At 57.1% G+C, this 26,863-nt stretch overlaps 1 protein-coding gene across 5 annotated transcripts; it reads left to right on the top strand.

Annotated features, from left to right (window-relative positions):
- Positions 1 to 72: 72 nt before the first annotated feature.
- PI4KB (phosphatidylinositol 4-kinase beta) lies at positions 73 to 26,474 on the top strand. 5 transcript variants are annotated; one of them, XM_040618516.1, is made up of 13 exons: positions 73 to 154; positions 445 to 557; positions 6,620 to 7,589; positions 17,414 to 17,458; positions 21,482 to 21,709; positions 22,072 to 22,299; positions 22,481 to 22,590; positions 22,972 to 23,076; positions 23,774 to 23,897; positions 23,996 to 24,261; positions 24,416 to 24,548; positions 24,765 to 24,885; positions 25,451 to 26,474. In XM_040618516.1, the coding sequence occupies exons 3-13, from the start codon at positions 6,648 to 6,650 to the stop codon at positions 25,630 to 25,632; spliced, it is 2,484 nt and encodes an 827-aa protein (XP_040474450.1). In that variant the 5' UTR covers positions 73 to 154; positions 445 to 557; positions 6,620 to 6,647; the 3' UTR covers positions 25,633 to 26,474. The 5 variants fall into 5 exon arrangements, with proteins under 5 accessions (XP_040474450.1, XP_040474449.1, XP_040474447.1 ...); XM_040618515.1 differs by lacking the exon at positions 73 to 154 and having other exon boundaries at positions 171 to 557; XM_040618513.1 differs by lacking the exons at positions 73 to 154; positions 445 to 557 and adding an exon at positions 3,995 to 4,181.
- Positions 26,475 to 26,863: the final 389 nt, after the last annotated feature.

The following is a 26,863-nucleotide window of genomic DNA, read 5'->3' as shown; positions in this document are numbered from 1 at the left end:
GCCGAGCGCAGCGCGCTCCCTCAGCCGGTCCCTCAGCCCCGTCAGGCGGCGCCGCGGGCAGCCCGGGCCTGGGCCTGTCCCGCCGCTCCGGGCCTGGGCCCGCTCCGCCCCGCCCCGCCGCTCCGCCCCGGGCCCGCCCGCCCCGGCCCCGCAGGTGAGCGCCGCGCCGGCACCGGGAGCCCCCCGCACCGGGAGCTCCCCGCGGGCTCCCACCCCCCCCCGGCGCCCTCGGGCCGGTTCTGCGGCCGCTCGGGGAGGCCCGTTACCGGCTCCCGGCGGGCCGGGCCCCTGGGGCTGCGCGGGGGCGGAGCAGGGCCGGCCGGGGCCTCCGCCGGGCTCGCAGCGCCGGCGGTTTGCGGGCCGGCAGCGCCTGGTCGCGCAGGAAAATCATCTTTTCCTTTTTTTTTTTTTTTTTTTTTCCCCTCCCCCCTCCCGCCGCCGCAGCCGATCGTCCCCGCAGCCCCGCGGAGCCGCTGCCCAGGATGAGCCGCCTGCGCTGCCCCGTCCGTCGGCATCCCAGACCGGAGAGGCGGCCGTGCGGGATGGCGTTGCACCAGGTACCGCCCGTCCTTGTCCTCGGCCCCGTCCCCCGGGGTAACCTGCCCGCCGCCTGCCCCGGGTCCCGCCGCGCCGGCGGGGAGGGCTCCGGCCCCTCCGGCTCCCCGGCTCCGAGACCCCTTGGGGGCTCCCGGCTGGTTCTCCCCGTCCCGTTAGCCTGTCGTGTCCGGCCGGGCTTTGCCCACCCCACACCCCCCCGAGCCATCTGGTGCCGCTTGTGCCTAAAATACCTGCCCCGGGGCCGGAGGTGGTGCCCGGGGAGCTCGGTCGGGGGCAGCTGAGCCCACCAGCCCCTCCAGCTCCACGGGACGGCGATCCCTCCATGCTTTCTGCCCCCTGGAACTTCTGCTTCCCGTTGGCCGTAACTTTGTGCGTGATAAATAACAACAACGTTTAACCGCTCCCTCTGCTACCCCCGACTTTAACCCGCGGTGAAGCTTTGGGGAGCAGCGTCGGGGAAGTAACAGGGTGCAGGTTGGGGGGCAAAGGCTGGTTTCCAGCTCTTTCGCCCAGCGGTTGTGCCATCCTGCTCGGTGCTGGTTGGAAGAGCAGGGGCTTTTCTGCCCCTCTGAGGTTTGGAACTCCCCCCTGGGGACTTCATCACTCTCTGCAAACCGGTGGCTGTGTTGGAGGTCGCCCTCGACGGCTGCAAGTGCCGAGGGATCTGCTCCTGCAGAGTCAGCCCCAGCTCTGCTAGGTGGGGGGAACTGTCTCTGGCTTCACCTAACTGGGATGTCAGTCCGTGCCATGGTCGCGTGTGCCCCTTCAGTCACACGCCATTTGTCATCCCGCAGTTCAGGGTCCATGCTTGGAGCGGTGACAGAAGAGTCAGAGCTGGGGAATGTGGCTCCTGCCTCTCCTTCCATTTTCTGTTGCATCTAGACAGCTTATTTCAAGTCACGCTTTAGAGAAAGACTCAGACATGACTGTGGATAACAGCAGCAACTTGAAATAGTGAATTTACATATGTAAACGAGTGTGGGAAGGTTGAGGCGCAAAGTACCTTGTGATCACTGGGAGGAGGAAAGTTCCCATGGTGGCTGTGCCAGCACGGCTCGCTTAAGGGTTTGGTGTGCTCTGAAACAAGTTGCTGGGATGGAAGGGTTTGTCCTCGTTTGCTCAGGGATTCTAATTAACGCTCCTCAGGGGCGGAGAGGTGTGAGGGATGAGGACAAAAGGTTGGATGTGTTTGTGTGAGTAACGTGGGGATGAGCTGCAGCTGTGGTATGTGTGGAGTGGGCTTGTGAAGGGCTTCCTCACGAATCGCGAGCACCTGTTGCAGCAAAAGAACCATTTTTCAGAGCGCTGGGGCACTTCTCAGCGTTCTCAGATTTTAGTGCTCCCACAATTATATTTTTTTCAAATGGGGAAGTTAATTTATAAGTATATGACTGGATTTAGCTCCTTCTGGAGGAGCAAGGAATGAGAAAAGGGCTGGCAGTGTGGTTCTGGGGCTGTCAGGCTGCGGCTTTCCGTCTTTCCTGCCTCTCTGTCCCCTCTGCGGTGCGGGGATGTTGCAGCAGGGGAGGCAGAACAGCTTCCTAGGAATGATGCCACAAAGACATATTATAAATACTTTGCTGTGGATGGACATTTGGAGCAGGGAGTTAGGGGCGTCTCCCTGATGGAGCCAGGAGGCCAAGGAGCGTTGGAGCCGTTCTTTAACACGTTGCGTAGTTTGTCGTTCTCTTGCTGCATTTCTTGCAGCATGGCTTTTATTTTATTCCAAATCTAGGGGTGAGTTGTTCTGTCTGCCGGCGCCCCAGGGTTCTTGATGTTTCGGACACACAGGCTTGGCCAAATACAGTTTGGCGTGTCGATGAGCCTGGTGAAAGCGGGGCGGGATGCGGAATCCTTCCGGCAGGAGCATCCCAGCCACGCCGAACTGGAGCGGAGCGCTCCCAGCCGCTTGCGGGGCATCCAGCCTTCCGTCCTGCCGCAGGAGCCGAGTCGGTGAGCCTCGCTGCTGGGCTGGAAACCGGGATGGCGTTTAGGAGCTGTGTGGAGCTAAGGCGTGAGCGCGCTCAGGCCGCCCGTGGTGGCTGCTGCAGCTGGTGCTGTTTCTTCCGGCAGTGTTGCTCATAGCTGCTGTTTTGTTAAGAAAGCTGCCGGGCCGGTGTGTCGGGGCTTTGACGTGCTGGTTGGAGGCACCAAAGCTGCTGAGAGGAGCTGCACTTGATCCGTTTCCCGAGTAAGGGCTCTCAGAGGCTGCTCCATCCCGAGGCCTGACATGGGGCGGTTGCATTGGATGGAGGAGCCTGTCCTGTCTGTCCGGGGTGCCAGCGATCCCTCAGCCTTTGGCTCAGGGCCTCTTGTTGCCCTTTTCCATGAAAAATCACCTTTTTTGCTTTCCCTCTGCTCCTTGCTCCGTGGCATGTGCCCTTCAAGATGGAAACAGTGCTGTTCCATGGCAGAGAAGTCCCCCAGCCATGCCCTGGTGCAGCAGAGGAGGTTTATGGGCAGAGTTTGTCCTCAAGGGGTGCCTGGAATATTTTTATTTTTATTTTGAAGTGGAGTGAGACCCTTGTGCTGTGCAGAGGTTGAATCTGCTTCAGCCAGGTGTGAAAAATGGGTGGGAGCTCATCCATGTCAGTGCCGAGTCCCTCCTGGAAGGGGATTTGAGGTTGGAAAGAGGGTGATGTGTCCCCCAGGATGAATTCTTTGTGCTCACTTAGTGGTGCTCGCACACAGAGCCCATCTCCCGCATGCGAGCCGAGCCAGTCACAGTCCCTTTGTGCCTCAGTTTCCCCAACCTCTAAGCTATCACTTAACCTGTGGCATTGAGTCGTTCTGTTTGCCGTGGGTGCGGAGGGGCACTCCGAGGAGCAGGGGCTCTCCCCTCAGCCTGGTGAGGGGCACTGACAGTCCATCCTTGTCTGGCCTCCAGCGCTCTGTGATGTTTTCTGTCCCCATCCCAACTCCTGTGGCCTTCCTGAAGGCACAGCAAGATGTTGAAGGCCGTCAGCGCTGAGCAAAACAAAAAGTAATGCAGCGTAATAGAGACCAGATGTCTTGGTGAGGCTTCATCCTGTCCTCCTGGTTGTTTGCCAGGGCTAATATTTCTTATTCAAGTCAGGCAGGAGCAAGACTTTTATTTTTTTTCCTGTAAAGCCACAGCTCTGTTCCCGTAGATCTCCCTCTGCTTTTGTCCCTTCCCGAAGGAGCCACGGCTCTGGAGTTGCTGCACCGACACGTGGCTGCTTCATCGGTAGTTTCTGTGCTGATAGGGGCTTCCCTTTATTTCTTATTTAATCACCGGCTTCAGGGCCGTTCCACCAGAGAGAAACTTGGCCCGTTATGGCTGTGGGTGGAGGATGAACCACATGAATTCAGCTCAGCCTGTTTTCCAGACTGGATTGCTTCATTGTGTGCAGCTGATGGGGTTTTTATCCCTGTTGAGACCAGCGATTTGGAATCGGGGAGTTCTGCTGAGCCTCGAGAGGCAAATCGTACGTTGTGATATGTTTAACAAATGATGTGAATCATGGAAAAATGCCGAGAGGTGCAGGAGGCGGGGAGTGAGCCCCCTCACTGGGATTTTAGGGAGCGCTAGGAGTGAAGACGTGTCCTTGGCGGGCTCCAAACAGCCCCGTTGCTGGGATGTCACCGAAGAAGGCGGCTGTGTAAGTGTTGGGGGGGACGGGGGCGGGGCTGAAGAGCAAAACAATAATAATAAAATTAAAAAAGCAATGCACTGACTTTCTAAAAAGCAAATGCAGGGATTTCAAAGCCGTGCCGGTGGTGCAGAGGTAACCCCGCAGGCCCGTGGGTGGATTTGTCTTGCGCAGCTCCTTAATCCAAGTTTAACCCACTCGGCGGTGGCAAGCCGCGGCCGGCTGGGGGAAGGTGGCCAAAGGATCGGGGAGTTTGGGCTGGCGGCGGGAGCGGCTCTGCTCACGGTGACGGCACAGGCAGCTCGGAGTCATCGGGATACCTTGTGTGAGTAGGTCGGGTCGGATCCCGCCTCTCCCGCGGACGTGGAGGAGGTTTAATGCCCAGGATTGCAGCGTGCACCATCACGTTGCACCAGGCTTCACCTGCGTGCCCCATATTTACAGGGAGGGAGGTTTAACGGGATCCTACGCACTTTTTCTTCCTCTGCAGCCCAGCGAGGAGGATGTCAAACACATTTCCCTGCATCAGATAAACAGTCGGGGCTCGGAAAGCCCTCTGTGGGCGACCGAGCCGCCCAGGTTCGCAGGTACTGCTGCGCTCCGCGTGTGGCTGCGGAGCTGCGTCTGGGACTCTGGCAGATGCCACTGCTGCATTTTTTTGTTTTTCATCAGTTTGCCTTCCCAGTTGTCTCGATGTGAATAGTTGAAGGACCCCAGAAGTGCTGGCATGAGCGAAGCTCTGTGTGACCCTTCCTTGGACCCGGCTCCGCTCGGTTGCCTCTTTAAATCCCGCCTGGCCGAGTTACACTGAAAGATCTCCTTTTTGCTGGCGCAGTGTTAATTTAAAAATTAGAACATCTGGGCTTTCGTGGAGCAAGACTGGGCTCACTTAGAGGGAAAAACAACTTCCTTCAGTTCACAGGGTCTTTAGGATCTAATGACCACAAATATTTGAAGCACGCAGGATTTGTACTGAAGAGAATGGCAAGCACAGAGGAAAACGTTGTGTGTTGCTGCCGTGTGGACGGGGTGAAAGATGCTATTCATATCGGTTCGGGCTGCTGAACTTTGGTCAGGCTTTTTTCACCTCGTAGTTAGAGCTTAAGTGTTTTGAAAACAAGAGGAGGAAACCAGTCTCTGGGAAGCGGTGCTCACATCTGGACACACCGACCTCGTTTTTACTCGCTTGGAATATTTAGAGAGAAACGCCGTGGGTTTCCTCACCCCTTTCTCCCCGCGTCGGGAGCTGTAATCGCTTGTAAAAATAAACAGATGAAAGAAGGTCATTAAATTAACAGGGAAATATCTCGCTGCAAGAACCCGCTGGCGCAGCCTCTGTGGGCAAAACGGGCTGGGGGTCGTTGGGGGAACAGGCAGGCAGAAAATGGTTCACTGAACTTCTTTTCCAAAGACAGTAATTTTTTTCCACCGTGCTGGACGTGAAAAGCAGGAGGGAATTGGCAATCTGCTTGCAGTGCTTAACATTTGTAAAAGGCATTGTGCCCTTCTGCTGATCACGAGCTGTCTTCTTGTAGCGAATGAGCAATAAAGGGAAGCAGTCAGAGCCGCGGTAATGATGTTAGATTGAATAGAGTGCCTTATTTTATTTTTAGAGGACGATTTCACTTGGCACTGGCCGCCTTTATTCTTGCTGGTTATCCATAGAGATGCACCGCTGCTCTTTTTATCGAGATGGGAAACCGGGAAGTGTGTTCAATCCCTCGTTTATCTTATTTTTAAAACATAATTAAGTGCCAATCATTGGTGAGGATGCGTAATCTGGGCAGTAGCGCCTGGACTTCGAAAACAGGGACCCAGTTGCAACAGGCTTGGTTCTTGCTCCGGCTCTGCTCGCCCATCGCCAGCACCGGCGGGGGATCGCACCATCAAAGCGCCGCGTACCACTGTCCCCTCTGTCCCCGGGGCAGGTTGGATAAGCAAAAGCCGAGCACGGGGGATACGTTTCATCTCCTCCAGCAAGAAGCAGAGCCGCTGGGTCCACCCAGCCTGTGGCCCTCCAGTTCCAAGGGTTGCAGAATGCCTTTGGGGTGGAGAGCATATAACAACCTGTTTCCCCCCCGCTTCTCTTTTTGGCTTGCTCATTTTTTTTTATCGTCATGGTAACGGGGAAATTTTGTGTAATGGCTGATAGATGCTTACAGCTCCCTTTGAAGTCTGAGTGGAAGGGGCACCCAGAAGACCTTTAAAACCCAACGTGATCAGCTCGGTGTTGTGTGCGTTGGCTTGGGGCACCTTCCCTCTAGACAAAGGCTTTTCCAGAAGGTTTGCACCAAACCTCATCTCTGCTCTCTGTTTCCCTTGAGGTGTATCCCAGCCCGGGTTCCTGTTTTCCCACCTTCCATCTGGAAGCAGGTCTTCTCCATGGATTGTGTCCCTAATTTTTTATTTTTTTTTTTCTTCTTGTGTGTGTCTTGTTTTCTTTTCAGCTTTGAAGTGTGCAGACCCACCACTGCTATGGGAGACTCTGTTGCAGACCCAGCCCGAGGGACAGGCTCGGACCAGGCACCCGGCTCAGCGCCCCAAGGGAATGGCGGGACGTCTCTCAGCGTCATCACAGAAGGTGTCGGGGAGCTGGCAGTCATCGACCCCGAGGTGGCAAAGAAAGCCTGCGAAGAGGTCCTGGAGAAGGTCAAGCTGATGCATGGTGTCTCCTCTGACAGCTTGACGAAGCTGGCTGATGGCAGCGAGGCAGAGCGTGCCTCACGGACCGCGGTGGAGTTGGCCAATGGAGACATCGGCGAGGGCTGTAAAATCAAGTGCTTGGACGATCTACCTGGCACGGCCTCCAAGATCCAGGAGGAGGACGAGACGGCGGCCAACACGGTGAAAACCGCCCGGAAGCGGCAGAAGAATAACTCTGCTAAGCAGTCCTGGCTCCTCCGGCTCTTTGAATCCAAACTTTTTGATATCTCCATGGCCATTTCATACTTGTACAATTCAAAGGAACCTGGTGTGCAGGCTTACATTGGGAATAGGTTGTTCTGCTTTAGGAACGAAGAAGTGGACTTCTACCTGCCGCAGCTGCTGAATATGTACATTCACATGGACGAGGACGTGGGAGATGCGATCAAGCCCTACATTGTGCACCGCTGCCGGCAGAGCATCAACTTCTCCCTGCAGTGTGCCCTGCTGCTGGGCGCCTACTCCTCGGACATGCACATCTCCACTCAGCGACACTCCCGTGGGACCAAGCTGCGGAAACTCATCCTCTCGGACGAGTTGAAGCCAGCTTACAAGAAGAGGGAGCTGCCGTCGCTGAGCCCAGCGCCTGATATGGGCCTGTCTCCTTCCAAAAGGACTCACCAGAGGTCCAAGTCGGACGCCACCGTTACCATCAGCCTGAGCAGCAATCTGAAGCGCACAGCCAGCAATCCCAAAGTCGAGAGCGAAGAAGAGGTAATGTTGGGGCCCTCCAAGGCTCAGCTCACCCGGGAAGGGATGCCCCCAGGGCCGTGCTCGAGCGGTTGGTTCTCATCTCATAGCTTCTCCTTTACCCTGCAGAGGGGTTTTTTTTGTCCTAGTTGCTGCAAATGGTTGAAGTTTTGATTCCTGTGTCTCTAAGCAAACTGACACACACCAGTGGGTCACGCTGGAGGGTGCTGGGGCTCTGGAGGGGGCGTTTCTTGGTGTGGGTGGAAGGGGGGGCATTAGATGGCGTCAAGGTAAGGCAAAGCTGGGTCGGGAGGGCTGATCGCTTCCTGCGCTGCTGAATTCCTACACGGTTTGGGCAACAGGCTGGTGCCTCTGTTTTGCAATCTGCAGCCATCTGATTGCTGTTGGAAATGTGATTTCCTCCTTGTCCCGACTTGTTCAAGATTTAGCAACGACGAGGTTTGTTTGCAGGCGGAAAGGGCCCTGGGCAGCTGGGGGCAGGAGGAGAGCAGATAAACCCATCGGCTCTGCCCTGCCAGTGCCCTGGCCAAAACAAGCCTCTGGCGCGCTCACCCGTCTGGCTGTGGGGCCGAGAGCTGCAGCTGTGGGGTTTGTCCGTGGCTGCTGCCCTGTGCTGAGCTCTGCTTTGGATTTCTGTCCTCTTTTCACAGCTCCAAGACGGTGGAAAGCCAGGCTTTCCCTGCCGGAGGGGCTGGGCTGCACGGAGGGGACGCTTCCAGGGTTAGGCGCTAATGCGGTTTAATGCCAAAGTAAACAGCAATTAAATAGGTGAACTCAAACGTATGCGTGTTACGTGTCTTCCAAACCTAAACAGCTCCTGTGGGCTTTGCGGTGTTTATTTTTAAGTGTCAAGAAGTTATCGGCACGAAGCTGCCTTGGCTTTGGTGCTGAGCTGCTGTGTCGGTGCACACTGCGAGACTGTGCACACTCACCAGAGAGTGTGGTTTTGCTTGGGCAGGATTTCTTGCAAAGAAAACGCAGTTTATTCATTTCACGCATCTGCTGACACAGAGAGGAGCAAAAGGATGAGCAGCATCCTCGACAGTGGGGCTGCAAGGCTAGAGGAAAAAGAGCTGGAAACGCAGAATTTTTGTTTTGCTGCTTTGTTTTGAAGGGCTGATGTTTTTCAGCATGAGCATCAGCTTGAGATGGTGAGAAATGCAGGGCTGAGATGGGGATGCCGAGAGGGAGAGGAGGGCAGAGGAGATGAGCTGGTGCTAAACGCAGGTTTTATGAGCAGTGCTAACCAAATCGGAGAAAAGCAATGCCTCTTCCAGAACTCACGAACTTGAAATACTCCCCCGGGGAGGTGGCTCGCCTCTGCAGCGGGGATGGCTCGGCAGGCTCAGAAATGGCCTGTAAAACCACAATACCAAAGGTTCGGTCCCGGCGGGGCTTGGGCAGCCGTTCACCCGGGCAGATGAGCCAAACTCCGCGCAGCTCCCTTTCTGGGTCATCCCTGTGCTAGTGTGGATGAGATCTTGAAAGCCAACTTCCCCGCGGCTCTGTCTAGACATTCGAGATCTCATGACCGTTTTCGTAACAGTGGAGTATTTCTTGGCTTTCCTGCCATGTCTGAGATTCCCCCTTTCTCTCGGCTTCGCGCTGGGGTTGTAAATCATTGGAAGGGGCCACGTGGTCCCCTGCTTGTCTGCCGGGCTTGGGAAAGGCTCCTTTGGACAAGGGTTTGAAGGAGGCTTTGGAGGCATGAGGCAGCGCTCAGCTGGGCTGGTTTCAAGGGAAACCCACCCGGTCCTGCTCCCTGCAGCTCTTGGGTGCAAACCCAGCTGCAAGCCGGGGTCGCAGTGTTTGCCGATGGGTAAATGAATCTTTCATATCTCTGCCCGTCAGCTGATCAGTGGAAAACAACTGGCTGGTGGGGAGCGGGACGTGCCGAGGTCTCTGCTCGTGCTGGCTGTAGCTGCTTGAATAATGGAAACTGAAGCTTTACATAAATGATGGATGAAGGCAACGCAGCAGAGAGTTTCTCTTGGCAATGTTTGAAACGTATTTTGATCCCGAGGCCGAGCAAGCTCTTTAAGTGTTGCGCAGCCATAGGGATACTCGAGGCGCCTTAAGAACTTTCCTGGTCTCTGAATATCCCCCACCGGCTTCTGGAGCCATGTTGTTTTAAGTGCTGAATGTTCCTGCCTCCTGTTTGAAACCAGCGATCCCCTGCGAAAAGCAGCTGCTTCACCAGTGCTGGTGGTGGGGCCAGGAAGGTCCGGCATAAATTCCAGCAAATTCTGGAATTCGCTACTTTGATCTGCAAGTTACTCGGTCTGAGAAACCCACAGCTGTCCGAATTGTCTTGTGCTGGCATGAGCCCTTCACCAGTTCCCCAGATTTTCTCAACGCTGGAGGTCTTTTCAGCAGTAAAATCTCACGTGTGCTCGTCTGGGAGGTGCTTTATTCCCCGTACGCGGTTTTGTCTCTGCCACCAGTGTCCATACCATCAGGCTGTGGGTCGGGGATCCGCTCCGCTGTGCCTCCCGAGAAACTTCAGTTTCTATTTTTGCAAAACATTGAAAAACTCAACTGTAAAAGCAAGAAGTTGCCCGCTCAGATGAAGGAAGGCTGTGAGGCCTGAATCTCCTTCTCGAGCGCTGCCGCAGTGCCTGGTCTCACGTTGGCCGCAGCCTGCAAACTCGGCCGCGCGTCGGGCGTTCCTTCCCGTCTTTAAAAAAGCAAAGCCAGGTACAACCCAGCTGGGTGTAAAACGTGACGCTGTCAGCTGTCTGCTGCAAACGTGGGACCGGTGTCGGAACATGGATAACTCCGTGTCTGCTGCGGTTGGAGTGAAGTCAGCTGGGCCCAGGGGCGGCCCCGGAGCCAGGAGCAGCGCAGGATGGAGGAGAGGTGCTGCGGAGGAGTTGGTCGTTTCTGGTCGGTGACCGGCGGCTGGTGGAGAGCAGGAGAAATGGAATAAACTGTCTGAAAGAGCTGTAGGGAGGAAAAACTGCAGTGTTGGGCTGGTGGGCGTAGATCTGAAATACAAGCCACAGGGGACAGGGCTGGAGAGAAGTGCAGGGAAAGGAGAGGTGCAGGGACGGCCAGTCTGTCGCACCCATCCTGGAGGGTGCCGGTGGAAGTGGCCTGTCTGCCCTGGAGGCTCTGCAGCCCACTGCAGAGCTTGCATCCAGGCTTTGTCTCCCCTTTGTTACTGGAGCCTGAAGCTGCTTTTTAGCTCCACTGAGGAGGTGGTGGCACCACGTTCCCTTCTCCACAGCATCCTTCTGCGTCTGGCTGGGTTATTTTCCCATCGGTCTTCCCTGCATCGAACAATTTTTGGGGTTATTTTGCCATGTCCCATCAATCTTCTCTGCGCTGAACAATCCTGGCCTCTTCTACACTTCCCGTAGGTCACCTGTTGTAGACCTCCGGGGTGTTATTTCTCCCCTGGACCACTGCCCCTTGTCCCCATCCTTGCCGAGCTGCGGTGCCAGGCGCTCCCTGTTCCGAGGCTGCTTCCTGCAGGTGCCTCTGTCCTTTGCTGCTGGTCCTGGGTAAGCTGAGTCAGACCCAACGCGGGTATTAATGCTACTTAAGAAAAAAAACTCTGTGGTGGTTTTAGAGCTGGGGGGAGGCCGGCTCCCAGCAAGGTTGTAGTCACCCTGGGTTGAATCTGTCCTTTTCCCCGCGGTCGCCTGCAGCTGTGGTGCTTTTTCTAGAGAATAATTCCCCCCGCTGAGGTCTCTGTTCCAGTTCTTGCTTCATGCTGCATAACCACTGTAATAACGGGCAGGAGAGGCTTTAAGTGCTGTTCACACTGTGGGTTTTTAAATCCTTGCCGCATTACGTCTGCGTAACACATTTCTACAGTACAGTTCTAATGGTGTAAATTTATTTTACGTGTGTTAATTTTCAGCTCATGCAAGGGCATGCAAAGGAAAAGCCACAAGCTCAAAACTCATGTCGTCCTGCATCCCTCCAGTTCAAGGTGGATGGGCTGAGCCCTGGTTTCCAGGGTGGTGGTCGGGTCTTGCCAAGTCCAGGTGTGTCCCGTTCACAGATCCATTTACAAAGGGTGGATTAAATGGCTGCAGCTGCTCAGCACGGGATTGTCCACCTGTGCAAGCTGAAACCTGGCGTGGAGGACCTGGCTGGAACCTGATGCTGGTGCTGGAGCCCAGGGGAGCACTGACAAGTGTCCCCTTGGAGGTGGTGGCCTGAGACGCCTTCGGCCGCGCGCCGCTGGGATGCTCAGAGGTGGACAGAGCGTGGCCGAGGTGCCCGTGCTGCAGACACGGGGACAGGGTGCCGTCCCAGTGCTGTGCCGTGGGGATACTTTGCTTCTTTCTTGCCTGTTTAAACATTAAACATGTGAGAAGGTGGTTTGGCATGAGCTGGTCCCGCCAGTGCCATTGGTTGTGCTGTGAAGTGGGTTGTGCTGGGCAGAAATGTGGTGGAGTGGAGCTGGGTGGCTGGTGGGACCGTGTGGAGGTGGAAGCTCGATGTTGTGTCCGGCTCCCCGGGGTTTTGGCATGGTTGCAGGCAGCAACCTGGAAACAAAACCTCACCCAGGGCAGAGCAGCTGCTTAAGTAACTTCAGTAAAACCGTTTGTGGCTGGGCCAAGCTACCAGAGACGTCTCGAGGTGCCCTAGAGAGACCTGCTGGGGTGGGGGGTGGCCGAACCTGGAGCAGGGAAAGTCATCTTGCTGTCTGATCGCCTTCATTTCACCTAGCTCTACAAAAACTCCAGCCTTGCTGACTTTGGGGTGCTTGGGTTTTAATGACACCTCCTCCGTACACCCAGCAGGATTTGCTGTAAAGGTGCAGCGAGTCCTCCCCAGCGGCCGCCCCGGGGGATTTGCTGCACAAACAGGTTGTGCCGCCTTTGCAGCGTGCAGCCACCTCGCCTGGGTCCTGGCAGGCTCCGAGTGGCAGCAGCACCTCAGCTGCTCCCCACGCTCATCTCCCCACCTCTCTAGGGCTGGACGAGGACCCCCCTGGGTCTGCACCCCCGCAGCCCAGCCGGGGCTTGGCCGAGTTGGCGTTTTCAGGGATGAGCGTGCCTGGGGTGTGCTGCTGCTGCTGCACCTCTTTGTGTTTCTTGTCGGGCTGCTGCTTTTGGAAAACACCTCTCAAAGATGAAACCCCATGACTTGATGTGAAAGCCGAGGCTGGTTGCGAGCTCTTTCACGCCCCGCTTTTCCTGCCTGGCAGACTGGGGTTTGCAGCCCTCGCCGATACTCAGCCCTTTATCTCCCCGCGGAGCCGTGACCCCCGTGTCCCCGCCAGCGTGGCAGGGCGCAGCGCTGCTGGTGCTGAGAAATCCAGCGCTGTGATGGCGAGCCCTGGAGGTCGAGAAGTTTTCATGTTAGGGAAGACGTGTCAAACTTTATAGCTGAGACCTTGCACCTGGGTGAAACGGGGAGGGTACTCCCTGTGCCTTGCTCTGCCTCCCACCAGTGTTTTAACTCCCAAAGCCTGGGAGGTGGGAAGAATAAGTCACACTGACGGCCTGGATAGGAGCGGCTCATCTGTGGGATTCCTTCAGGAGCTAAGATCAAGGTTCAAAACATAGAGAGCAGGAGGGGAAATCCAGCTGCTTTTTTTTTTTTATTTTTTATTTAACCTATCTGGATTGAAACCAGTTATTTTTAAATGGGGATGGCTTTAGCTGCGAGCCTGAAGCCAGTGCCAGCTCAGAGCTGGGCTGATGGTGGAGAGAGCTGGCCAGGCTTGCATCTCCATGTGAACAAAAATGTTTGGCTGAACTGGTTCTACTAGTCAAGTAAAAAAATTTTAATTGGAAAACTGCTAATTGAATAATCAGTCAAGAATCTAGGCTGGCTGCCGGGAGTGGAGCGCTGGAAACGGCAGCTTCTTAAATGCCAGTGCCTCGCTGTTAACTCGGGGCCACTGCGTGTGGGTGGTGGTGGAGGAAGAGCAAAGCTTTCACGCGATGCAGGCGCTGCCCACGGTGTGGGTTTTATTTTTTTTTAACAGCGGCATCAGCGTTATCTTGAGAAACGGCAGGGAGGGTTTATATGCAAATCTGTTTACGTCTGCGTTTCTGCGTGGATTCGCCTATCGGAGCGTGTGTGCTTACAGGCGGCTTCTGGATTTGCAAGCTGCTTTTTGTTCGAGGTTGCCCAACGTGTCTGACCTTGGTCTTTCGCTTTTCAGCCCACATCCCTGCCCTGCCTCTGCTAGTCGGGGTGTGGAGGAGCGTTGGCCTTTTACCTCTGGAACTGCACCTTCAGCGACGCTGGCAGAGGTGCTGTTCCTGGTAGGGCTTGTTTCCCGGCCGCGGGGCGGCGGCGCGGCTGGCCGAGCTGTGGTGCCAAATGGCTGTGAGGATGGTGCTGCCGGCTGCGCCGCCGTCCCACCGACAGGTCCAGCTTGGGAGGTTTGGCAACCTTTCCGCAGCATCCCTTTGGATTTGTAGGGCACCCCTCTGAAGGGTTTTCCCTTGGCCAGGGTGGCAGAAGCCAGTAAAGCTGCAAAGCCTGGCTCCTCCGGGCATCCAGGTTTTGTGTCTCTTGGCTAAAACATCCTTTTCCCCGTGGCACCAGCAGTGTTGGTGAGGTGTTTGCCTCTTGAGCTGCTGGGATTGTAAATAATTTTTTAAGATACAAACCACTGTCATCCATAATACCCGTTTCAGCTCTGTAACGGGTAGGAAGGTCCTGGGAAGGGTTTGTGGACGTGGCAGAGGTGTCGAGGCGTGCCAGGCGTGCTGTCGAGCGCTTTACAAAGAGAGACGGAGTTATTTTTATCGGTGTGACGGTATGTGTTTACCCGGGTAGACACTTGCACTGAACGTTCCTATATCTTAAGAAAGACCAAGAATTTTAGCCTCAACCCCCAAAGCGAGCCCTGCAGAGTGGGTGGCTGCAGGTGAGCCGTGTCCTGAGCGCAGGGCGCAGCGACGGTGAAGGGGATGGAGCTGACGATGGCTGTACACACCGCCTGGCACCTCAGTTTCGGCTGAGACCAGGGTATTTAATGTTCGAGGCTTCTGGTTTCCCGAGTGACAGATCTGGAAGCTCACCCGTGCTTGGCATATGGCTCATCCATCTGTCGAGTTTGCGAGGGAGAGGAGTCGTGCCGCTGGCACCCTTGGAACATGGCTCGTTTTCCCGCTCCTTCCAGCCGCATTTCTTGGGGAAATGAGTCTCGTGCAATCCTTGTCTCCTCCAGCAGCAGCTTTTTGAAGCATTGACCAAATGCCACAGAGAGGAGAAGCCAGAAATGTGCTGAGGTTCTTTTTTGTTTGGTTATTTTAGGTTTTGGGGGGTAGGATGCATCTGGAGGAACCCAGCCTTCGCCTGCCCTGCTCGCGTGATGAGCTGTATTCACTATTGCACTTTTTTAGGACAGTTTGCTGGCTGGCTGCATAAAGCTACCTGATCTCCCTGGGGAAATCATCGGGTATTGAATGGAGACCCCAGAACTGTCTTTCCTTGGCTGCCTCGCTGCGTCCCAGGGCAGAGCCACGCTGCGATCAGCTTGCTGGAAGCGCAGGCAGGTGGGGAGGAACCGGCTCAGAACGTGTCCGGAGCTGCTGAGGTTATGCCGGCGGGTTAGACGCTAAGCAAAAAAATAAGATGCACTTAATTTCCCCTCCGAGTTTGTTACTCCTGTTCCCTGGACCCAGGCCTGGCACCGCGAGGAGGTTTTGCCTGGTGTGGTGAGCAGGTGACCTGAGCTGCAGGAGATGCCGGAGCTTCCTGGAGAGGTGGAAAAGCCAAGAGCCCGGCCGTGCTCCGTCTGGGGAGCAGCTGCTCCACTACAGCCCCAGAGCTGAACCTTGGAGGAATGTGCCGTTCCCCCAGCCCGGGGCCGGCTCTGACTAATCTTCAGCCTCGTGGTGCAAACCCACCTTGCGTCAGCCCGTGGGCTTCCCGGGGCACCCCGGTCCGCTTTGCAAGCTGGATAACGACCTCCTCGTTTGAAGGTAGACCCTTCGTTTGGATGTGTTAATGCGCCGACACCTCTTAAACCCACCAAAGGGCTTTTGTTTAACACAGGGGGGTTGTCTCCAGCTCCTGTAGTCGACAGTTGTGGTTTTCAGAGCCGGCATTTTTGGGCAAAGTTAGTAAATTGGAGACCTAATGGCATCGCAGCCGCTGCTTGTGGAGCCGTCGGGGAGCGGAGCCTGCGCTCGCCGAAGCACAGGGTGCATCCTGCACCGGGCGGGTTGTGCGTCACCTTGATTTAAGACTTCCAAATAAAAATTGGGGGCTTGAGTCCTAAATCCAAGAGGGATTTGAGAGCTCTACCGTCAGTCGTTGCGCACTGGCGTGGCTTTCATGGAATAGGCTCCGCTTGGAAGTGTGCGGGGACCGGGGTCTGTCTCGTGACTGCCAGGGACGGAGCGGGAGCATCCCAGATCGTCCGTGAGGATTGCGTCACGGGTGGGGGGATGTGTGGAAGCCGTGAGAAGATGAGCTTCTAAAATGGGGTTGATTTTAATGGGAGTTGAACTGGGCAAAGCACGGCCAGTAGGTGAGCTTTAGAGGTGTCCGCTCTCGTCGTGAGCAAACATGACAAGACGGTGTTGGTAAAAGCTTTTCAGGTTACCTCCCATCCTACAGCCTCCCGCATTCCCCATCTCCTGGTTAGAGATTCTTTTTATTTCCATATATATATATGGAAATAAAAAACAAAACAGGGGAAACTCTGACCACAGAATATTCTGATTTAAGGTCCCGAATGGCCCGGTGCCTGGGAAGGAGGGCGGCAGCGTGAGCCTGTGGCAGCCTCCCGGCTCCAGGTGTTTTTCCTGGGTGAACCTGTCAGGGTTTTTACGTGCTCATGCAGAAGCAATTAATTTAAACGCTGTTATTTCTTATGGCAAGGCTAAGCCTGGTGGAATTAGCGTATCCCTGTAACTAACGTACTGAACCCGGACCTGTTTGTTTCTTTTTGGGAAGTGAATTTTAAAACCAATTGCACGCTGGTCTCAAGGATGTTGAAGCTCCATTTTACCACTTTTTGGCATGAAAATAATGGATCTGTGGGCCCTTAAGCTGCTGGAATGGTGGGACGGCTGGGGCAGAGGTGGAAGCTGCTGTTAGGGCGGCCGCGCAGCATGGCGTTCGGTGGCTGCGGGGAAGCGCGGTCGGTGGCTTCTGCCCGTGGTACGAAGGGTTTGCTTGGCTGCGCAGGGATGCTGCTTCACAGAGTAACCCCTCCAATGCTGAAAGCTCTCTTTGTCAGCTTGGAAATAGTTTAATTGTTGTCAGGTTTTTTAAATTTGTCGGACAGTTTCCCTGGGGTTAATTTTGTCTGCCGAAATGAGAGGCTAAATTAAAGTCCAGGGGAGAAAAAGAGGGTTTGTTGATGGCGAGAGGATGGTCTCGAGGCAGATGCCGGCACGAGCATCCCTGCCTGCCCTGGTAGCTCCCGTCTCTGCAGCTGATTTGAGCCCAGAAAGCCAGAGCTGAAACCTTAGCTACACCTCTGGGGTAGAAGATTATTTTGAAGGATGTAAATGGGGAAAATCTGTGTGGGTTTTATGGGCGTTTAGCACTAGATCTGCCGATGAGCCGCCAGCCCGGCTCCCTGTTTGGTGCCACCACGAGTGGCCGCGGCCGGAGGAGGCTCCAGTTTAGATCCGTGGAATTGTTGTGGTGTTACTCTGGAAGCATCGTGTGCCAGTTTAGGTGCCACTTTCTATCCAAGAGTAAAAGGCAACAAAACTGTGATGGGGTGGGGTGGGGGAAAAAAAGAAAAATAAAAATGAAAAGTGATCGTTATGAACGTGGAGCTAAACTATTGCTTTTTCTCCCCCTCTCCCTCCTTCCTCTCTCTCCTTTTAAACAAACACCACCCCCCAAAACTGCCACCAAACCCCCTTTCCTCCGTTTCCCAGGAGCTCTCCTCGAGTACGGAAAGTCTCGATAAGTCACTCTCTCCCGTAAGTGGCCCGTTTCGTTCCTGCGCCCGGGCTGCCTGCCTTCCCCGCGACAGCAGCATTTCCTCTCTGCCACAAAAGTCCTAAACCCCGGCACCCGGCAATGCACCACAAGCAGCTCTGGTCCCCAGCGGTCACCCCCAATATCTGCATCGCTCACCCCCAGCGCCGGCAGCGTGCCGGCCGCCTCTCGTGCCACCGGCCAGGTGGTGCCGGCTTTGGCTGAACGTGCCCAGCGTGTTCAGTGAAACGCCGGCAGAAAGGGAGCTTTGGGCAAATTTGCTTGCGCTGGTTTGGCTAAAATAAAGCAGAAAATCCCAAGGGGGGGCCCTGGGTGCTCATTCCCCTCCTTCCCACCCGCCCCCACCCCCCCCCACCCCTCAAAAAAAAAGCAGCGAGGGGCAGAGAAACCCTCATACCGCCAGCAGCTGGCGGAGGCACGGGAGGGACTTGGCTGCTGATTTTGGTCCGAGCAGTTGCTGACCTTTGCGTGGCGGTGTCCGCGGATGAAAGAGGAAATGCTGTTTCCTTGAATTTTACTTGAAAGTTCTCTGCCAGATGGGATTTAATTTGCTTTTTCCACAAATCATTCCCCCCCCTTTCTGTGTGTTAAACTTTGGTCTTTCAATCAAAACCCAGTGTCTCCCTAGCAGAGTGTTTTTCTTTCAAAATGAGCCTTTTTAATTTATTTTTTTTCCCCCCAATCAATAGCATCTTCCTCACCTGTATCATTTTCCTGCCAGTGTGTGTGTGTTCTCCACCTGGGATTCCCAGTGGGCTTCCACACGTTGGATATGTAGTCCATGATCAAAACCACGTACCTGGGCAGCGGTGCCTTGCGTAGCCCCATCCTCTGGGACAGGGTCTGCTCGGTGGCCTCCAGCTGATGTAGCCTCTGGGTTATTTGACGTGCACCCACTCATCCTTCTGTGCTGCAGAGGGGAAATGTTCACACCTTGACGGTGCAGGCCGGAGAGCTGATGCTGCCGTTGTGTACCGGCACAGGGCATGAGGCTTTTACCCCTGAGTCCACCCCGATGCAGTCTCCTCCTTTTCATTTTTTTTATCAGTCACCTCCAGCTCCGCTGTTTGAAGTGGTGCAAGGGGCGCAGGGTCTCGGGCCGCCATGGGTGGGAGGCAGGATGCTGGGCTGGTCCCAGTTTGCCACCCAGCTTTAGGCGAGTCACTTGCTTTTTTCCGCCTCCTGCTCCTGCCAGCGGAGCGAAGGCAGCGGCGTCTCTTCCTCTGGTGGCTTTCTGAGGCTCGGTGGCAGCAGAACGCTTACAGGCTCCTCGGTCCCAGGGCCTCACAGAAGTGTCCTGGCAGTTCTCCGGCTGCGGCGATGGGTGTTGCCGGCACCGTGGCTGTGCCATCCATCTCGCCGGCACCCGGCGCCGGGCGGTAGCAAGTGCCTGTTCCTCTCCCCAGTGGCAGGAGACCTTTCCTTCCAGGCTTTCCAGCCCCAGGTTGTTTATCCGTGGCAGATGCTCACTGCAGCAGCTGTGTTGCTTTTTTTGCAGCCCGTTTTTTTTTGCAACCGTTTATGCCAAATTCGTAAACCCGCTGCAGGCACCTGCGCCAAGCTGAAGGCTCACGGCATTTATCACTGGTGCTGAAATCCCCATGGCAGGCAGCTAGGCTGAAGGGACCAGGTAGCAGCTCTGCTCTGCACCGCTGAGTAGTTTCCACCTGTGAGTACATCAGGTGGGTCTCCCTCCTGGGGAGCGAGTGACCGTGGGCAGCAGGAATGGGGGCAGCCACGGTTTCGCTGTGTGACGCTCTGGAATGACGAATTGCGGTGGTTTGAGCGGAGGAGAGGCGGGATGTCAGGGCAGGGGCAGGTGGGACAGCAGAAGACACTGTGGCAGCTGAGGCTGGAAAGCGTCCCAGGTCAATGCTCCCGTTTCAGATGCTTAAACCTCCCCCGGGCACGATGGCTGCGCAGAGCCGGAGCGGCCTTGCCCCTTCGCCACGACGTGACACCTCCGGCACCGCTCCAAAGCCGTCGGCCGAAGCTGGGGCTCCCTCCACTGCCGTCCCGGTAGCCAGGGACAGATCGGTGGCATCGTCCCTGCCCAGGCCTGGGAAGCGGTTGGAACCCGTGTGGGGAGATGGATGCTCCTGGAGTGTGTCTTAGCAAAACACAAGCACAAATCCCTGACTAATTTAAGAGCAGGAATATTTTTTATTTTTTTTTCAAAGCACTGCCAGTGAAATGTTTTGCTGTCGTAGAAAGTAAACGGTAGAAAGTAAATATTTATCTTGGCTCAGAGCAACAGAAGGATCCTTTGGGTGGTCGGATGAGGGAAGAGCATCTTCCATCCTTCGCTGTTTGCTTGGCTTCAGGACTCTGATATTTATGAGCCAGGGCACGAGCAGCTCTCCGCAGCCCAGCTCCAGCACGACGGACTTTCTGTGGCTCTTCGGGCAGGCTGGGGATGGCGTTTCCTGCGATGGCTCAGCCAGCGATGGCCCCAGCTCAGCTCATGCCTTTTTCCAAAGCTGCTTCTCCATAACAGGATGCGAAACTTCCGTGCTGAGTCCCCCGGTAACAGTGAAGAGCGGAGCGGTGCTCGGTGGGATGCCTTTGGAGCGGGGTGGGATGGGGAGGACGTTTCCCGGCTGCGTGTTTCTGGCTGGAGGAACTGAGACCTGAAGGTTTGCAGCTGGAGCAGGAATATCAGAGGTGTGGAACAGGTCACAGAGGTGGGGCCGGGGCCGGGACGGCTTTGCTCCACTCGCAGAACAGGGAGAAGATGCTTCAGGAGATGCTTTGGGATCCTTGGACTATGTGCCAGACCTGGAAACCTGCATCGGCCAGAGCACAGGAGCCCTTGGAGGAGCAGGGACATCGCAGCCGTCGGGGTTCGATGGCAGAGGACAGGGAGAGGGGTCGGAAGGAGCAGAGCATCTGTGGGATATCGTTCTGCTTTTTGCAGAAATTGGATTAAATGCAATCGAGGGAAACTGTCCCGGAGGTCAAGGGAGCCTTGGGGTGCAGGGTGGCAGAGCAGGGTCTGATGGGACCAGGCGCTTTCCAGTGCATCCACTGGTGCAGGGTTTGAAATATTTATCCTCTGCCTCGTACGTGAAAGCGACATTGCTGGCTTAGAGGCCGTGCAAGCGCTTCCTCCTGTCCCGAGGATGCCTCTGCTGCGCTCGCCAGCGAGGTGGGCAAGAGAGCAGAGCGCTGTGGAGGAGAGGACAGCGCTTACCCCTGAGTTTGGAAGGATTTTTGACGTGGACTACAGATACAAACGATTTCCCCACCTGCTCTTTCCCAAAAGGGAACCACCAGACTGATCCTTCTCCTCTCTTCACCATCCCTTTATTTTGCTGTGCAGCCATTCCCGGCTCTCCGACGTTTTCCTTTGCTTCCTTTTCTCACGCTCCGTAGCTTTTTGCATGTGCATTTCCAGCATGATTGTGCAGCGAACACTTTGCAAGTTTAATTCTGCATCTTAAATGGCAAAATCAGCCACAATCGTTTGTTGTCCTGATTTAAAAACTTGGGGAAAAAAATGAGTAGAGAGCTCGGCTCAAGCCGGTGGGTGCTGGAGGGCTCCTGGGTCCAAGGGGCTTCCTGAATTACGGTTTGATCTTTGCAAAATGGTCGGATGGAGCCTCCATCGAAGCTTCAGGGTGAGGATAGAACAAAAACCAGCGCCGAGCTGGGGATGGAGCCGGTTTGCGCTCCCTCTGCTGGCTGCGGGCTCCGGGCCCTGGGGATCGGGGCGGGGGGGGGGGAGCTCCTGGGGGGCCGTCGGAGTTATGGGGAGGTGGGAGTCTGGACAGCACAACGGGAAGGGAAAGAGAGCTTCAGTCCTGTCCTGCTCTGCTCCCGGGTGATGAGCTCAGCTCATTGTGGGAGCATCATCTGGGAGCAGGGAAGAGCCTCTTTCTCTCTCTGGAATTTATCCCGATGCGTTTAGACTGTGGAGCCTGACTGCAAAACTGCCAGCACCTTACTGACCCGCTGCCTTGCTAACACTCTCCCCCCACCCTCCTTCCCTAAACCTTTTTTAGCCAGTCAGACTTGCCCCCGAGAGAGAATTCATCAAATCCCTGATCGCCATCGGGAAGCGCCTGGCCACCTTGCCGACCAAAGAGCAGAAGACCCAGCGGCTCATCTCGGAGCTGTCGCTGCTGAACCACAAGCTGCCAGCGCGCGCCTGGCTCCCGACGGCCGGCTTCGACCACCACGTGGTGCGGGTGCCACACACCCAGGCGGTCGTCCTCAACTCCAAGGACAAGGTGCGGCCGGCCAGACAGCGGCTTTTGCCTCAAAAGGCAGATTTTCGTGCTCAGCACGGCCCCTGTTTGGGGGTCGAGGGGAAGAAGGGCTTCACATGGGTGCTGAGGGCATCTCCTGGGTCCTGGGAGCGGGGGGAGCTTCCAGAGCGGGAAGCGGTGGGGTGGGGTGGGAGATGTGCCAGGCAGCTGGGACAGGGAGGAGACCCCTGGGAGCAGCCGAGCTCCGAGCTGTGCGCGGCAGCTCCACACCTACTGAAAATCGCCGCTTTTCCTCCAAAACGCACAGGCCCTGCAGGCGCGGAGCGTCGTGCTGCCTCCTGCAGCCAGCCGGCCCTGCTAACGCTTGGGTTTGCTTCCCCCAGGCTCCCTATTTAATCTACGTTGAAGTACTTGAATGTGACAATTTCGACACAGCGAATGTGCCCGCTCGCATCCCCGAGAACCGCATCCGGAGCACCCGCTCGGCCGAGAACCTGCCGGAGTGCGGGATCACGCACGAGCAGAGAACCAGCAGCTTCACCACCGTCCCCAACTACGACAACGACGACGAAGCTTGGTCCGTGGACGATATCGTGGAGCTGCAGGTGGAGGTGAGGCTGCAGGTGCCGGGCAGGGTTTGTCCCTTGCTGGTGCTGCGGGATGCTGCTGGCATCTGGCACAGCACCGTGCAGGATGGTGGTGCTACCTCAGCTCCTGCCTGGGGGAAAAGAGGGGTGGGAATCGCATGGCAGTAGCTGCTGCATCCCACCTCTCGCACCTTCCCCCTCCCAGCTGCCAGAGATTCACACCAACAGCTGTGACAACATCTCCCAGTTCTCTGTGGACAGCATCACTAGTCAGGAGAGCAGGGAGCCCGTGTTCATCGCTGCTGGAGACATCAGGTGAGGCTGGCGCGGCGAGGGCAGCCCCGGCAGTAGCTTTATCGCGATGGGTTACGAGTTCAGGTGCAAAAAGGCGGGGGGTGCAGAATTCCTCTGCTGGTTTCCTCATAAAAACCATCTGCACTAAAGGCTGAGGAGGGGCAAACTCTGGGTGGCGAAGGCTTATGACAGCCCTGAACAGAGGCAGGAAAAGGGCGCTCTGGGCTGGCACGGCCCCTCCACTCACTGCCGGCACCTTCCGTGCTGGGAGGCGGGGGACGTGGCCCTGGCGCGGGGCGTGGGGTGAGCCCATGGGCTTCGGCAAGTGCTCTGGGTGCACGTGGTGACGCTACTTTCTCCCTCAACAGCGGGTTTCGCTGCTGTAACAGCTCTGTCTTGCAGGCGGCGGCTCTCGGAGCAGCTGGCGCACACCCCCACCTCCTTCAAGAGGGACCCCGAGGACCCGTCCGCTGTCGCCCTGAAGGAGCCCTGGCAGGAGAAAGTCAGGTAGGGCTGGAAGCGCTGGCTTGGCCTCGGCGCTGCAGGGACTTTGTCTGCCCTGGAAATCCAAGGAAATTGCTCTTTTGACTTGCCCAGTAAATAACCACGGCCTCGACTTTAGGCCCTGCTCGTCCCCAGGGTGGGTGTTTGCTCGGGACGCGGGGGGGAATGGCAGCGAGCAGCGGGTGTGCTGCAGGAGGGGGAAAATCCACAGCAGTCTTGCGGCTCTTGGGTTAGGCTTTGAGGGGCTTTACCGGTATCTATAGGCATCCTTTAAGTCAGAAGTCTTGGCCGGTCCCAAAATAAACTGATCTGTGTACCTGCTCCCCAGATTGTGTGTCCAACCCCCAGATTTCTCCTTGAGCAAGAGAGGGAGCCCCCTGGGCTCTATACATTTGGGGGTGGTCTCGTCCACCTTGTTCTGATGGGGGGGCTGGGAGATTCCGGGGGAGGTAATTCCCTCCTGCTGTCTCGGGGATGGCTTGTGGCTCGGGTGGGACTTGCACCATTGTTCGGGGAAGTCTCGGTGCGCAGTTCTTGCAGTTCTGGGCACTGGAACTCATCCTGCTGCCGTCCCAACTGAGCAGAGCTGCTGCGTTTCCAGAGGCCTTCCTTGCCCCCAAACCTCTGATCGGAGACCCCCGGGCTGGTTGCTGCCCACCCTCCCTTTCCTCACGCTCCCGTCCTCGCCCGTTCCCTGCAGGAGGATCCGGGAAGGGTCCCCCTACGGCCACCTGCCCTCCTGGCGCCTCCTCTCCGTCATTGTCAAGTGCGGGGACGACCTCCGGCAGGAGCTGCTCGCCTTCCAGGTCCTCAAGCAGCTGCAGGTGAGACGAGAGAGGGGCTGAGAGAGGGGCTGCTTAGGGGGCTGCAGCCGTGTGGGGCCGCCCTGGGCCCTGAGGGATTTTCTCTCTCTCTCCCACAGTCCATCTGGGAGCAGGAGCGTGTCCCGCTCTGGATCAAGCCATACAAAATCCTCGTCATCTCTGCCGACAGCGGCATGATTGAGCCAGTCGTGAATGCTGTGTCCATCCACCAAATCAAGAAGCAATCCCTGCTTTCGCTGCTGGATTATTTCCTGCAAGAACATGGCAATTACAATACCGAATCCTTCCTGACGGCCCAGAGGAATTTTGTGCAGAGCTGTGCCGGTTACTGCCTGGTCTGCTACCTACTGCAGGTCAAGGACAGGTGGGTCCCCACGCCGTAGCTGCATCTCCCACTGGGATTTGTCACTTTGTCCCCAGATACAGCAGGGAAATCCTGGGAGCGGAGGGTGCTGCTGCTCCCAGGGCCACGCATGCGCCTGCAGAGTTTAATGGAAAGTTTTCCCTCCCGTGCACAGGCACAACGGCAACATCTTGCTGGATGCAGATGGACACATAATCCACATCGATTTCGGGTTCATCCTCTCCAGCTCCCCCAGGAATCTTGGCTTCGAGACGTCTGCCTTCAAACTCACCACGGAATTTGTGGATGTAAGTGAGCGGGGGACGTGATGGCAAGGGGTGATCCCCGCGCTGCTCCTGGATGAGCCGAGGGCGGGAGGTGCCCCGTTTGCAATGCGGCTTTGCTCAGAGAAGTGAAAATCCCTAAAAAATCCTCTCGTGCCCATCCTGTTGACTGTCCCCCTGCTTAGGGCGCCCCTTTGTCCTAAAATGTCTCCATCCGCTGCCCTCCACCCTCCCCTGCAGGTGATGGGCGGGTTGGACGGCGACATGTTCAACTACTACAAGATGCTGATGCTGCAGGGTCTCATCGCTGCCAGGAAGCACATGGATAAAGTGGTGCAGATCGTGGAGATCATGCAGCAAGGTAAGGGGGGCCGGGGACCCCCGAGGTGCCACGCGTGCGTCCGGGCTGCGCAGAGCATCACCCAGAAACGGCTCAGGGACCCTCAGTGCGCAGAGGAGAGCTGGTGAGGTTGGGAGAGCATCCAGAGGGGTCTTGTATGAGGAGAGGCTCCGGGCAGCCCTCTTAGGGTCTGGGGTCTGTGCGGGGAGCTCCTGCCCCAGGGAAAGGCCTCGGGGAGACACTGGATCCCTGGAGTGGGTGGGTGTGAGCAGAGGGAGAGGGAGCATCCCCCGGTCCGCCATGGAGCACTACAGGATGGAGACGTGCCTGTGGCGACGGCCGAGCACTGCGGTGCCCCCGGGAAGCCTGAAGCACCCCCGAGGGATGGGGGTCGCCGTTCCCTCGGTGTGGGACCAGGCCCCAAACGTGGCGGTGTCCTGCAGCACCGGGGGGGGGTCCCCGTGCCACAAAGCGGCCTCGGGGCCAGCGCCAAGCGAAGGGTCCCGCTGGATGGAGGCCGCCGCGCCCCTGGGGGCTGCGTTCGCCCCAGGCCCCCGTGCCAAAGCCTGCCCTTCCCTCCCCGCAGGGTCGCAGCTCCCCTGTTTCCACGGCTCGTCCACCATCCGCAACCTGAAGGAGCGGTTCCACATGAACATGACGGAGGAGCAGCTGCAGCTGCTGATCGAGCAGATGGTGGACGGCAGCATGCGCTCCATCACCACCAAGCTCTACGATGGCTTCCAGTACCTCACCAACGGCATCATGTGACGGCCGCGGGCCTCCCTCTCCCAGAACGACTCCGCGCCCGGCCCGGGCCCGAGCTTTGCTCCCGGGGAAGCAGCTCTTGGTCCTCGATGGTAAAAAGGAGGCCAAGTCTCAGCGTCGTCCTGGGGCTGCTTTTGCCAAGGCTCCTCAACAAAATGAAACAAGGACAAACAAAAACACAAACAAAAAAACCAAACCCGAAGCAGGAAAAAACCCTCCACTTGTGAAAATCAAAGCGAAACGGATCATGCGGTAACCGTGCGACGCGTGCGGGGTCGGGGCGGCCAGGTGAAAGCAGCAAAGGGCCTGGGGATGTGGGGATAGCGCTCGCCCCCGCGCTGCCGCCTCCCTCCTGTCAGTATTACGCCCGTTGGTGTCCTGTGAACCCCCCCCACAATCTCATGAAATGTTCGGGACCTGGGGGGGACGGGCCTGGCCCCCACCCTCCGGCGTCCGCCGCCACTTGAGCCTTCTGCTGGTCCCGCACGACGGCAGCGGAGGTGAACCCGGGGGGCCCTTCCCTGCATGTTCCCCCCCCCGCCCCGGCATTGCTCAGCCCCCACTCTGGGCCCGTTTCTTTCTCGCATCCCCTTTTTCCCCTCCCCACCCCCCTCTTTGATGAAAGTCCCCTTGTCCCAGCCAGCGTAGGGCACCCCCTCCCGTAGCACCCACAGCCGGTACGTCAAGGTTGGGGGTCCCGAGGCCGCTGCCCAGCTGGGGTGCCGGTGCTGCCCCCCCGCTCCTCCCAGCACCTTTTCCTCTGACTGTGTTCCAGGAATTTGGGACTGTGAAGCTTCCCCCCCGCCCCCCGCCCCCTCCCCTTGCAATAATTTCTGGCTGCTGTCTCTTGTCTTGAATGTCAGGCTGCGGCCGGCGGGTCCCCTCCCTGCAGCCCTGGGCTGGGTTTGAGCAGAAGCTCCAGGGATGGGACGGGGTGGGGGGAAGGAGCCTGGTGCCTTCCCGGCCCCCCCAGGCTCGGCACTGCCAGCCCCAGGGGAAGGCAAAAGGGCAGTCCAAAAGTTTTAGCCCCCCCCCCTCGCACCCCCACCAGGTCTCCGGGGGGCCCCACACCCCTCCCCCCCCCCCTTTTTGACAGCCCCTTCCTTTAAGAGCAGCGACCCCCCCATGTCCCACCCCCCCCCGTCCCCCCAGCCTCAGCCCGTCCTGCTGGTCAGATGTGCCGCCCTGCCGGCATGCGAGCGGTGCCCCCCACCCGTCCCCCTGCTCCCCCTGC

The sequence above is a fragment of the Falco naumanni genome, chromosome 20, assembly GCF_017639655.2.
Source record: "Falco naumanni isolate bFalNau1 chromosome 20, bFalNau1.pat, whole genome shotgun sequence".
In the NCBI taxonomy this organism is placed as follows: domain Eukaryota; kingdom Metazoa; phylum Chordata; class Aves; order Falconiformes; family Falconidae; genus Falco; species Falco naumanni.
Note: the sequence above shows the minus strand (reverse complement) of the source record. Positions and strands in the feature narration are given on the sequence as shown.

Bases quoted from the DNA above. Each gene is read 5' to 3' on its own strand.
- PI4KB (XM_040618513.1), top strand. From the start codon at position 4,159: ATGTCACCGAAGAAGGCGGCTGT. The intron at 7,590-17,413 runs GTAATGTTGGGG...TCCGTTTCCCAG, and splicing joins AAGTCGAGAGCGAAGAAGAG to GAGCTCTCCTCGAGTACGGA. The intron at 23,898-23,995 runs GTGAGACGAGAG...TCTCTCCCACAG, and splicing joins AGGTCCTCAAGCAGCTGCAG to TCCATCTGGGAGCAGGAGCG.